The 13,565-nt window shown below is 34.1% G+C and overlaps 1 protein-coding gene across 1 annotated transcript; it reads right to left on the bottom strand.

Annotated features, from left to right (window-relative positions):
* Positions 1–1,533: 1,533 nt before the first annotated feature.
* LOC110911519 (single-stranded DNA-binding protein WHY1, chloroplastic) lies at positions 1,534–10,930 on the bottom strand. The gene is made up of 7 exons (XM_022156146.2): positions 10,608–10,930; positions 10,427–10,518; positions 8,577–8,669; positions 2,712–2,806; positions 2,559–2,632; positions 2,374–2,462; positions 1,534–1,846 (listed from the first exon to the last, which is right to left on the bottom strand). Exons 1-7 carry the CDS (start codon positions 10,801–10,803, stop codon positions 1,727–1,729), a joined length of 759 nt encoding a protein of 252 aa, XP_022011838.1. The 5' UTR covers positions 10,804–10,930; the 3' UTR covers positions 1,534–1,726.
* Positions 10,931–13,565: the final 2,635 nt, after the last annotated feature.

Consider the following 13,565-nt stretch of genomic DNA (forward strand, 5'->3'; position numbering starts at 1 on the left):
ATTCCTTAGATGTCTAATATTCCAACTTTACCCTTATACTAAAAATACTAATTCTAGTCCCTAAACTCCTATTTTATTTTACGAGTTTGGTAAATTAATTCCTTATGCATATATAATATTCGTTGTTAATCTATTATTTTCTTCAATAACTTTCGTTCACTAATTTCGTTTTTAAAGAACTAATTTGTCGCTAACATCCTTGAGTTTCTAAGTTTCAAGTTTACCCCTTTCGTTCATTTACTTTAAAAAAAAATATTTTTATTTACGTGTCAGTATTAATTTGAGTTGGTTTACGTTTAGACGTAAACGTTTTTAGTTTCTAAGTTTCGAGCTTACCCCTTTTGTTCCTTTACATTAAAGAATTAGTATTTTTTATGTACGTGTTGGTATAAATTCGAGTTGGTTTATGTTAGATGTAAACATTTTTTTTTGGAAACGAGTCAACTCAAATATAATACGTTTCCGTGTTTATTTTATGTACGTGGTTGGTGTACGTTTTGACGTAAATTTTGTTCTAGCTCAAGCGGGGTTAAATATAATACATTATAAACTGACGGTATATACTCGAGTTACTCTATTTCAACCTCACGCGACGCAAGACAAGTAAAATTACAATTATATTATTATTATTATTATTATTATTATTATTATTATTATTATTATTATTATATATCAATGCTAAAGACCAAAGATGTTGACGTTTACACCTCCCAACTTTGGTCCTTTCACTTTACAAAACACTTATGGTTACCCTTAATGTGAACGTGTTTTCTTTTTTTCCTTTTGTGGTTTCTATTCATGCTTTATGTTTCTTTGGTGCGTTACGTTATAACTGTACAACATAAATTCGATTTGCATTACGTTTTGATTCAACCGCAATACTTATATAGGTTATATGGGGTTGAACCGAGCACGTTGAAACATATGTTTTCATATGGTTAACACATGACATAAGACCCCCTGTAGTGGGGCGTGATATTTGATTTTTTTTCTCCCATAACACCCCGAACACCACGACGGGCGGCGTTATGGGGGATTTTTTGGTGGGTGACGCCATGCATATAGCGGCGCTATATGTGTTTGGTTTTCAAACTTTGACCAATCAGAGAGGGTTAAGGGTTTTTATAATTAATTTAAAAAAAATTGAAAATTAATAATTAGGTAATGATGGGTACGGACTTTATGACTACGGCCTTAAGTGACATAACGCCCCATAAATTTCCTATGTGACGTGGCACGACACGTGTTACATAACACCCACAAAGGGGCTTTATGACTACGGATGGCCTAATGCTTAGATAATCTATTTGATGTTTACAACAGCCCGCGGCGCATCGCCCACGGGTCATATTACTAGTTTTAATAAAAAGAGAATTTGAATATCTGCATGCACATCTTTAATATCAAAGTTAAGTATATTTTACAAAACAAGAAGAGATTTTATGTTTATATTTTTATAAAAAGAGAATTTGAATATCTTCATGCACATCTTTAATATCAATGTTCTTAAATATGTGTAAGAAACAATGTGAATAAAAAGATAAATCCTACTAAACTCATAGTTTTAAGTTGAATATCAAAAGATACACAAACCATATATTCTAAAAAGTTGGATTCACCAAAGCAAAAGAAATGAGATTAGAAGATACCACCTAAATCATAATTTATAACAAACACACAATAGACTCAAAATACATCCTCATGACCATAGGTAAACTAGCGACGACTATCTGCTCCATTCTAAATCAGCGCCGAATCGCGAATTAGCATTGTTCAAACCGGCTGTGCCTTCGGGTTTGATAGAATTCACAAAGGTATGCCAACCCAAAAGGTATGGCACAGCAAACTGCATAACATACAATATTTTTAGAAAATGTTCATTCTTACAAGTATCACAAGTTCCAAGATTGATCCAAAAAAAAAGATTGTATTTTGACAAAGAATAACATTCTTGCAAGTATCACTCCTTTTTGTATCGGAAAGGAAGAAAGAGATGGTGAAAGGTTTAATTATGATCGGGTGTCGAAAGCATTATCGGTGAGATAAAATCGTTTTTTGTGGTATTCGAATAGGTCCAGGTATAGAAACACCTCATGGGATACTTGGTGTAAGTTTGTTAATATGTTACTATATTACTATAATATTTATTTACAATATTACTATATTACTATAATATTTTGAATAGCCTTGAAAATACGTTTTGAGTGACTATGAATGCGTCTGGCCTGCTCGATCCACTTAACCCGTTAGAGCTAAAAGATAACCCAACGAAATCCACCCATTTTAAATAAATGGACCAAAATTGCAACCACTTAGTTTACGGAAATATAAAAAAAAAATCATAACTATAAGGGGATGTCGGAAAGAGCATACATTGAAAGCTGAGATGAGAATTGCAAACTCTGCCTTTGTAACAGGGATATAAATGCTTTCATCCATGTTTAAAAGCTTGTTTTGAACACCTTCAATTCACAAAACCACTTTGTTAAACGTAAATTCAAGAAAATGAGTTCTATAAAAAAATAAAAATAAAAATAATAAAAAGGAAAATGGTTTACTGAGATTAAAGAAGTGGCCGGATCCGTCTGGCAGGGGCTCAACCTTCAAAACCTTCCTAACCCTACCTTCATCGCTGCCAAAAAAAAAGTGCGATTCAGCAAAAGAAAAGGCGTTTTTACCTTCAGAATGATTATGGTTGAAAAAACATAAACCTTTTTCCTTTAAAAGGGTCGTGAAAGAATTCACATGAATCTCTTGCGCCAAGGCTGATAATGCTTCCGATTTCAGTAACTGATAACGAGAATACCTGGAATTACGAATGACAATTAATGAAACAAGAAAGTAATTGCTAATTTCATAGTTGAAAAGTATGGAAGAAGGATTATAACCACCAAGAATTTCAAATATTGCAGTAAGATTTTAAGAATAAAAAGAACAAACTAAACACTGGCTCCAAAAACCCTTTTTTAAGCGTACATAATTACTAATAATGAAAGTTGCAAGCTACCTCCTGTGACTTAAAGAAGTGTTAATTGGGTATGTGTGTGTGTTTAAAATATTTATAAATTTTTGTTTTATTCGTTTATATTGTATTGTATATATTTATTACAAGTAAGAAAACTTGCTTTATAAAAATTCCTCATGGCAAAACTGTAGCCACATCAGCAACAAACAGGTATCTTATGATTTAAAAAATATATGTGTTGGATCACATGTTTCTTATGAGCTATGATTAAGTATAGCATGGAGGAGGATCAAATACAAATACTATTTTGTATAAAAACAATAGAAACCAATATAAATTTAACACATAGCATTCAACTATTTTTTGGAAAAGGGTAAAATAGTAACTTTAATCTTATTAGTTATGTAAATATCCCTATAACTATGGTAACTAATTTTTTTAATAATAAAATTACCAGCACAAACAACACAACACATGTTCGAAATTTGCACAGACAGTATTGAAACCAGCACAGACAAAATCAGCACAAAACAAGTTTGAAATCAGCATAGCCAGTTTTGAAGTGTTAGTTTTAGTACTTTTTACTAAATGTCATTTCTAAAAAAATATAGCAATATTATACACATATTAAAGATAAAAAATGCTTGACTTTATGGTGTATTTATTTAAAAAATAATAAAGTGTATAAAATAAATTTAACTTGATTCCTTTATTTAATATAATCAGCACAATTACTAGAATACCCTTAAAACTACCAATTGAGATAACTAATACTAAGGGGCTGATGTAGGGCTGTAATCGAAGCGAATGAACATGAACAAGGCCATGTTCGTGTTCGTTCGTTAAGGAAATTAACATGTTCGCGAACTATTCACGAATGCATACCGAACATAAGTTTCTGTTCATGTCCGTTCATTAATAAAATTCAGTTGTTCACGAACAGTTCGTGAACACTGGTCTCGAACACAAACGAATAAAAACGAACGTAAACAAACATTTAACTTGAAAATAAAAACATTATTAACCTTAAACATTTGACATATGTAGTTAAATACAACCATCAAATGATAAATCAGAACACAAGAAGTCTACTACAATCATCAAACAATGAATCAAGTTTAACTAACTAAGACATAATTATCCTAAAAAATGTATTGAATGTCCAAATTTTAGCTAACTTAGAAAAAAATAGGGTTTCAAGTTTTCAATATGTTTAGATAAAAGGTTTATTATTTATTATATTTTAAAATAATTATTAATTACACGAACACGAACGTAACCGAACATATTACCGAACGTTCACGAACACGGTCGAACGAACGAGACCTTTGTTCGTGTTCATTCGCTAAGCTAACCGGACGAAATTTTATTGTCCGTGTTCGTTCGTTAATTTAATCGAACGAACATAAACAAACTTCCCGCCAAACGGTTCACGAACCGTTCGCTGAACGTTCGGTTTGTTTACACCCCTAGGCTGATGTGCAACCAATACCATCCATCGATTAAAAATCTAGATGACCCAAATCTGTTCTCATTGTTTTTACAATTAATATGGTTTGTATCGGATCTCAACTCAGTATAGCATTATATTTCATGTACATTTTTATTAAGAGCTAATATATCACCATATATCATGTGAACTTACATGGCCCTATATCTAACATGCTTATTATGAGAATATTTGAAAGTGGTGTGTGAAAGAATACTCTTTTACTTTAAACTAATTCTATAATTACAAAGATCCCGTCACAAAGTTTAAAAAATTAAACCAATAATAAATAGCAATAAAATTTTAATTAGTAAATTTTTACTAGAAGGGTACGATAGTAATATATAAAACACCATACACTACAGAAAACATTTATATAACTAAATTACGCTCAAATTAAAGATAAAATTATGCTCAGTTTATGATGTAACTTTTTTTTCAAAAACGTTTCAAAAATGAAGAGGAATTCCAATTTTATGCAATTCCAATTATACCCCTAGTTAATGTAACTTCCTGTTTAATATATAACACATAGAGTTAATTACACAGATAGTCCTTGTGGTTTATTGAAAGTAACACCTTTGGGTACAAACTTTTTTTGTAACATGTTCAGGTTCTATGATTTCGATTTTGTAACACTTTTGAGTATTAAGGCTAATTGTCATTCAACTTTCTGTTAAATAAGTGTAAAATGACTAAAATACCCTTATATAATTTTTTGTTAGTACTCAAAGGTGTTACTTTCAATGGACCACAAGGAATATCTGTGTCAATAACTCTAAAAAAATATATAAAACCCAATCTGTGTCAATAAGTCTAAAAAATATAAATACCCATTATATTTGTAAAAGAAATATTATAAAATATGTTAAACTTTGATTATGATTCTTTGTTTAGTTTAGTTAATATTATATTATATAAATATTATGTTATGTGTTACGATAAGTTATATTATGTTGTGATATTATATCATATTATATCATGTCATATTATACTATATATTATATTCTTTTTTTCAGTTTAGGGAATATTACATTATGTTATGTTATATCATGTGATGTCATATTATTATATTATATCATAATCTTGGTTTAAAAGAGCGGGAAGCGCACAAAAGCGATGAGGTCTAAAAAAGCTTTTTTTAAAGCGAAGCGCAAAAGCGGTGAGCTTTTCGTACGCGAAGCGCAAAGTGATTATAAAATTTATTTTTTATATATCCCATAAGTGTGTAGCCTCCAATACCTATGATTTAGCTATAATTAAGCTTTATACATGTTTTAAAATGAAAAAAACATAAATGTACACATAGTTAGTAGCAAAGGACTTATATGTTGGGTGTGTGAATGAAAGTCTCAAAAGGTGGTAAATACTTTGTCCCACATCGGTGTGGGGACAAAGTGAGTGGTTGTTTATAAGGTAAAGTCTTTACTACTCCATTGTAGCTTTATGACATGTTTTACCACAAGTCCTACCCGCGCGCAGGGGGGGTGCAAAAAATGAGTTTCTGAATTGAAATTTAATTGAACTCGTGCATGCCCGCACGAATGCAGCTCCGAAAACCCCAGGCACGCGTGGGCCAGTTTTTTTTTGTATTAAAGCCAAGCCCAGACGAGAGGTTTAAATTTACAGTTTTGCCATTAGTTTTTTTCCCTTAAAATTACGATTTTGCCATCACTTCAAAATTATGTTTTTACCCCCACATAAAAATAAATTTACGCTTTTGCTCCCAGCTAAAAATTCCAATTTTGCCATCGGTTCAAATTTACGATTTTCCCCCGTTTAAATTTACAGTTTTGCCATTAGGTTTTTTTTCTCACAGCCACGTTACGATTTTTCCCTCAACTTAAATTTACATTTTCTCCATTGTGTTTGTTTGTTTTCCTGGTTAAATTACAATTTTGCCCCCAGTGAAAATTACAGTCATGTCGGCAGCTGCCTGCCACTCCCCCATTGATCCATTTAATTTACGATTTTATCCCTGAATGAAAAATATGATTTCGCCCTCAGTTCAAAATTACGGTTTTCCCATCGATTTAGTTTTTTTAGCAAAACTATAAAAGTTTTTTGTTTTAATTGGTTGACTCCGTTTAATTTTTTTCGGTGTCAAGGAGCTGCCAAACACTCACTCATTAGTCCTAAAAAATTACAGTTTTGCCTTGATCCGAAAATTACGGTCTTATCATCGTTTTAGTTTTTTTCCTAGCAAAATTATTGTACTGTTTTTTTAATTGATTGAGAATTATTCGGCCATCGCCCCGCAACACGGGCGGGGCAACTACGAGTTCTATTACAATACATATTCCATGTGTGTATATATATATTATTTAATAAATAGAGTTAATTAACTCTATCTGTGTAATTTTAACTAGAAGGGTAGGATAGTAATATATAAAGACGCCATAAATTACTGAAAACCATGGTTTTAAAAAACGCTTGACACGTGCCCCTCAAGGCATGCTCCTCAAGGCATGCTCCTCAAGGCACGCCTCGAGGCGAAATGGCCAAAAAACGAGTCTGAGGCGTGCCTCATGGGGTTTTATTGTATATACCCCTCAGAAAGGCCGAGGCGCTAAGAAAGGTTGCGCCTAAGGTGCGCCTCAGGAGATTTTGATAGTTGTTTTTTGATTTTTTTACTTTTTGTGTCAATTTCAAGCATTCCAGGTCTTTTTTATGTGTGTTTTTGATGATTTTTATGAATATGATGATGAAATTAGTTAGTATTATTATTTTTATAATATACATAATTTTTATATTTATTTATTAATACCACCTTGGCCTTACGCTTCGTTTCGCCTCGAGGCTTACGCCTCCGCCTCGTGAGGCAAAGGAAAAACGCCTCAAAACTCGTTTCCGTTCTTTTAATCCTTGCTGAAAACATCATATTTTTATTTTATTTATATAACAAATTATACTCAAATTAAAGATAAAAATATGCTCAATTTTATGGTGCAACTTTTTTTCAAAAATATTAACGTTTCAAAATAAGGAGGAATTCCAATTTGAGGCTATTCCAGTTATACACTTATAACCCTGGTTAATGTAATTTCCTGTTTAATATATAACACTATAACACATATTACAAAAATGTCATTGGTCTAATCTCATCCGTTAACACCATTAATCTAAGGGCCTAAATTCTTTCTTAACTCTTTTTAGAAAAAGTAATATTTTTGGCCAACTCCTAACCAATACTGTTAATCGAATATGCATTTATTTTACATATATAATTTTGATAGTAACACATTAAAAATCGTTATGCCTACTTCAAACTTAAAAAAAAAAAAAAAAAAAAAAAAAAAAGAGCTTATCAACTAAAAGCCTAAAAAAAAGCTTCACATGTTTCTGACCATGTTATAGTATAACATCATATTTCATGTGAAATTGTGAGCTTACTACTATAAATCCCTAACCCCCCCCCCCCACCCCCCACCCACAATTCCTATTTCCGATTATCTTTCAAAATCTTTAAAGCCAAAATCTTGTTCTGTTGTTCACACAAAAAATGAGTTCAAATCATACTCTTCTCCTTACAATACTAGTCTTCTTTCTGGGTTCCATTTTCTGCAATGTCTCCCCTGCATTCGGTAGCAAGACGCATGCCGATAGTTGGATTCCCGTCAAGAATCTGAACGGCCCAAAACTGGTGAAAATTGGGAAGTTTGCAGTGGGAGAACACAACAACAAGGCCAATAGCAACCTCATGTTCGACAAAGTGGTCAAAGCGGAGATCCATCAAGGGTATGGAATAGAGTACAACCTAACAATCGTAGCTAAAGGCGGTGCTCGCAATGATAAACCTAAAACCTACGTAGCCCTTGTTGTGTATGATCAGTTTATGGATAGTTCACATCTTGTTTCCTTTAAAGGGCCTATTTATGTATGATGTTTAAAGAAAGGTTGTTTATAAAAATTGTTATGGTATGAATAAAGGTGATATTTTTTTTATCTTATTTCATTTAAAGAGCCGAGTTAGGGGTAAGAACGTAAATTAATAAAATTGTTATGGTATGGATAAAGGGTATATTTTTTAATCTACAAATTTAATAACGTTATAACATGTTTTTCCATATGATGAATATATCGAAGTTTACTATCGATCAAAAACCAAGAAAAGAAGGTTACCTGTTTTCTACTCCAATCGTATTGGCGGACACCAGCAGCAGGCGCAAATTGAAGCAATATGAAACCCTCTTTTGTCAGCTTGAACGCTCCCGACTGCAAAAACAACCACCCCACAAATAAACCATAAGTTAAGAGACACGTTTTGACTTTTAGAGTCAAACATGTTAGTTTTCGACATCAAATTGACATGGGTTCTATGTAGTTAATATCCCGAGATATCACCGATATATCAGTGATATATCAGTTATCGGTCCCCTACCGAGATATCAGTGCAAAATATTGGTCAGAATATTGGTACCGATCATAGTCACATGGAACGCACTTATGCGGAACGAAAACGGGTACGTCGTTCGTGCATTTCTAAAACTCGGTACGAAGGGGGTAGATTCAGGTGGAACGCCAATTCGGTACGCGGTACGGTGTACCATATAGTTTGGTACGTCGTATCGTATACAAAACAGTTTATAATAAATTTTTTTTTAAATCCAATCTAAAATAACACATTTTGTAATAGATATTTATACATACCCATGTGTGAATTGGCGCCATTAAAAAACAATGGGAAAGAAGAGTATGTAAGGGACATAAACAAAGAGTCAAATTTTAATTTGTGTTCCACAAGTCTAATTACTGGTCTGAGTCAGCTTTTTCGTTTCCGGTACACGTATCGGAGCATTCCGGAACGCCGAATTACTCAATCGGAAATGCGTTTTCGGTTTTCATATGATTTGGAACAAATTTAGTGACAATCGGGTAAAACCAACTTTTCCGATCCGGATCGCGAAACCATAGCGTCCGGTTTGATTCTGTACCCGATTCCAGCACGGGCGATCTGGTTCGCGATACGTGGGGGGTTCTACGAATCCTGTGACTATGGTACCGATAATATCAACGATATTGATCGATATTTAACCGATATATCACTGATTTTCCCCGATATCAGTACCTTTCTTCTTAGTTCTACCATTCGTCTTTCTTCTTATTGTTGCTATTAGTGTTTTAAGTCCTAATTGTTAGTTGTTAGTGTTAAATGTTAGTGTTTTAAGTCTTAGTCAGTTCCTACTTGCTACAATTTTTAGTGTTTTGCAAGTTGCAAAAGGTTAATTTGTTAATGGTAAGAAAGTATACTGAATTGTTAATGTTAAATTTCTGTATACAAAAATTTAGCATGATATTAAAATTACCGATATCCCACCACAATAACCGATGGCGATATCTCAAATACCGGTCCTTGACCGATATCCGATATTTTACCGCATTAACTACTTAGCATGGGTTACAATCTTTTCATATAAATCTGCCGCTAAAATCAAACAAAGTATATAATAAGCCCGCTGATATTGGAACACCATTGACATGTTATCAAGACACCCATGACATGGGCTGTATGATAGGGTCGAAAAGTGGTAATATAGGGGCAAAAAGTGGTTAATAGGCCATATGATTGTCATATTGGACGTATGACAGGGCAAGAAATATTCTTATAGATCGTATGCAATCAAAATCATACAGCCCGTATCATGATGTAATTAACAAATAAATGACTTATGTGACCACTGATTGACCCATCCGTATGGCCATTTTCGCCCTATCATACGACCCATACGACCCATATGACGTGACCACTATTTTACCTATAAGGTGTGTATGATCTTTTTTCGCCCTATCATATATCATATGAACCATACGGCCCATATAATGTTATGATTGACAAAAAATGACTAATGATGTGACCACTAATTGACCCATACGACCCGTTTGACCCATTCAGCACATATGATGTGACAGGTGACCTAGGGTACGGTTTCAGGGTTTCGCAGCCGCAAACTCCAAAAGTACTCAAAACTTACATCCAAAGGCGCAAACTCAGGTGGGCGAGGTTCAACCGTAAGCGCAGCCTTCCCTTTGTAAATAGAATGCCCAATGAAAACCTTTGGAGTATCTATTCACCAATCCAAACAAAACGCGTGTCAACTTCATTCAACACAACAGAAAAAAAAAAAAAAAAAAAAAAAAAAAAAAAAAAAAAACCTTGTCTGGGTTGAGAGTAGGATGAAACATCGGGCCTTTGTTGTTGCTGGTCGGAGTATTGACATTTCAAAGAGAGTTTTCTGGAGATTGGGTTCAGGAGTTTGATTGTAGGTAAAGAAGAGATTTGAGGGTTTAAGCAAAAAGGGGTTTTAGGGTTTTGGATGATGGGTGTTGAGGGTATTGAAAGATTTAACATCTTCTTCACAACACTTGTTAATGGGGTTCTTCACGGGTGAGGAGGGTTATTCTTTTTCAGAATCTACGAGGGTATTGTAGAATCTTGATAAACCCTTTGCTGAAGGGACACTATCAGGGGCTGTTTGGTAGCCTCTGAATGTTTATTCAGAGGATACCTTTTAATGGAACCATAATCAATTTTACCAATGATAAGGTAGAAGAATGTGACATGTGATGATTTACCGTTCAGAGGTTACCTCTTAACCATTCAGACTTGAGGTTACCTCTTATTCATTCAGATGTTTTAAACCATTAAGAGATAGCATCTGAATGGTCATTAAGAGGCTACCAAACAGCCCTTTAATGTTGTTGATTTTGAAGTTTATGTAATAACAATACGAGTAATCTGACAAAATAGGTCACTTTTGCTACTTCAGTTTAGAATTCAAATCTTTTGAAATCTTTTGAATCTAAATCTTCGTGGTTTCAATTTTATTGTTATTTTCATTCAAAATCAAAATTTGGTTAAATTTTTCAGTTTATATCCAGATTTTTTGTCTTTTTCCTCCCTTTTAATAAAGGGCAAAATGGTCTGATTTTTTTAACTTATTATAATAAAACGTTAAAAGAACATTTTACACTTCATTAAAAGAGTGAAAAAAAAAAAAAAAAAAAAACTAACTGGATGTTAACTAGAAAATCTGATAAGATTTTGATTTTGGATGAAAATGGCAACAAAACTGAAACCCTAGGGACCCATATTAAAAAGGTTTGAGTTTTGAACTAAAGTAGTAAAAGTGACCAAACCTCAGGGACCATTTTGGCAGTTTACTCTAACAATATTTTGAAGTTTATGTAATAAGTAACAAGAGTAAAATGCCCGGATGGTACCTATGGTTTGGTAAAATAACACATAGTCGCTAACTTTTGGAAATTACACCGGTGGTCTTTATGGTTCATAGTTTGTTACTCGAATAGTCCTTGGAGTGGATGGGGGTTAGTTTTCTCCGTTAAGTCAATCTAAAATTACTTATTTACCCCTTACTTTATTGAAATATAAGAAAAAATTCACACACATATAAAAACACACACACTCACTGTCTCTAAAACACACTCTGACTTTCTCTAATCTCTCTCTTTCTCAGGAAACCACCACCTACCGTCACCAGCACCATTACCTGCCGCCACCACCCACGCCCATGTTCTTCAGGATATGCATGCTCCAACTCGTCATTCCTCTGTTTATAATTGATGTGCGTAAAATACAACATACAAATTACATCAAATAAAGCGTAAAATCAACCCTTTTCGGTACTAATGTTGGAAAAAGCATGTTTCTTTGTTTACTTTTAATTTACAAGATCAAAAGAGCTTAAATGAACAAAAGGAACAAATTAACAGCAGAAACCAACATAAATACAAAGAAGAAGGATTGACACGACTCGCCGAGCCCCCGTCCACATCCAAACCAACAAAAAACAGAAGCTTAGACACGGGGTAATGCCCACCAAGCATGGGGTCGTGCCCAGTCAAGATTCTCTGTAGAAAAAGATAACAGCAAAAGACAAACCAACATGGGGTCGTGCCAACTCACCATGGGTCGTGGTCAACTCTAAGATTCGCAGACTCTGAGATAGTACAACAAGTACAATCACCACGGACTGTGCCCTTGACACACGGGGCCGTGTTAGTACAAGACCTGACATCTGCAGTTAATGAATGAAGAGAGAATGAAGGCCACGGGGCCTTGCCAGGTGGGCACGGGGTCGTGTGAGCACTCTGATTTCAACTATAAATAGGGGTGCTTGGTTTCATTCCAACTCATCCATTGGCAAACCACTTCTCTCACATTTGCCACCAGTCCACCACCACTACAACACCAACACCTACCACCATCATCCATCTTTCATCTTTTAGAGTGTGTAATAGTCTCGGGATCCAAGATCGATCGTAAGAGCTCTTGTCAAACAAAGGCCATGCTTGGCTAATGTTTTACACTATCATAGGGCTTTTCAGTTTGTTGTTGCCAACAAAATTGATGGTTATGTACCTCCTGGTTATAATAAGCTGAGAACAACTTTACTACAAAAAGAAAAACAAAATGTTCACAAGCTATTGGAACCAGTTAGGTTTTCATGGAAAGAAAAAGGGGTCACTATTGTGAGTGATGGTTGGAGTGATCCTACAAGAAAGCCTCTAATCAATTTCATGGCTACCTCAGGTAGTGGTCATATGTTTCGAAAGGCAATGAATTGTTTTGGGGAAGTAAAAGATAGATTTTTTATTGTTAATTTGATGAAAGAAGTCATAAATGAAGTTGGTCATCAAAATGTCGTGCAAATCATTACTGACAATGCACCAAATTGCAAGGCGGCTGGAGAGATCATAGAGAGTCAGTTTCCTCAGATCTATTGGACACCATGCGTTGTTCATACGCTTAATCTTGCTTTGAAGATCATTTGTTCACCAAGGTATGTGGAAACAAATGAAACACTTTATGAAGAGTGCAATGGATAAAAGAAGTTCATGCAGATGCGCTTGCAATAAAAAATTTCATTATGAACCATAACATGAGACTCTCGATTTTCACCAAGTTTACTCCTATTAGTCTGCTTTCGGTTGCCGATACTCAATTTGGCTCCGTCATTGTGATGCTTAAAAGATTGAAACTTATCAAAAGGGGTCTTCAAGCTATGGTCATAAGCGAGGAATGGTCTTCTTATAGAGAAGATGACACTATGAAAGCAAATGAAGTTAAAGAAAAGATTGTGGATGATGAAT

Source organism: Helianthus annuus, chromosome 15 (genome assembly GCF_002127325.2).
Source record: "Helianthus annuus cultivar XRQ/B chromosome 15, HanXRQr2.0-SUNRISE, whole genome shotgun sequence".
Classification (NCBI taxonomy): domain Eukaryota; kingdom Viridiplantae; phylum Streptophyta; class Magnoliopsida; order Asterales; family Asteraceae; genus Helianthus; species Helianthus annuus.

Coding starts and splice junctions, on each gene's coding strand:
- LOC110911519 (XM_022156146.2), bottom strand. CDS start 10,803: ATGTTAAATCTTTCAATACCCTCAACACCCATCATCCAAAACCCTAAA. Junction 2,807..8,576: donor ACGATTGGAGTAGAAAACAG/GTAACCTTCTTT, acceptor TCGTAATTCCAG/GTATTCTCGTTATCAGTTAC. Junction 2,463..2,558: donor CGGCCACTTCTTTAATCTCA/GTAAACCATTTT, acceptor TGTGAATTGAAG/GTGTTCAAAACAAGCTTTTA.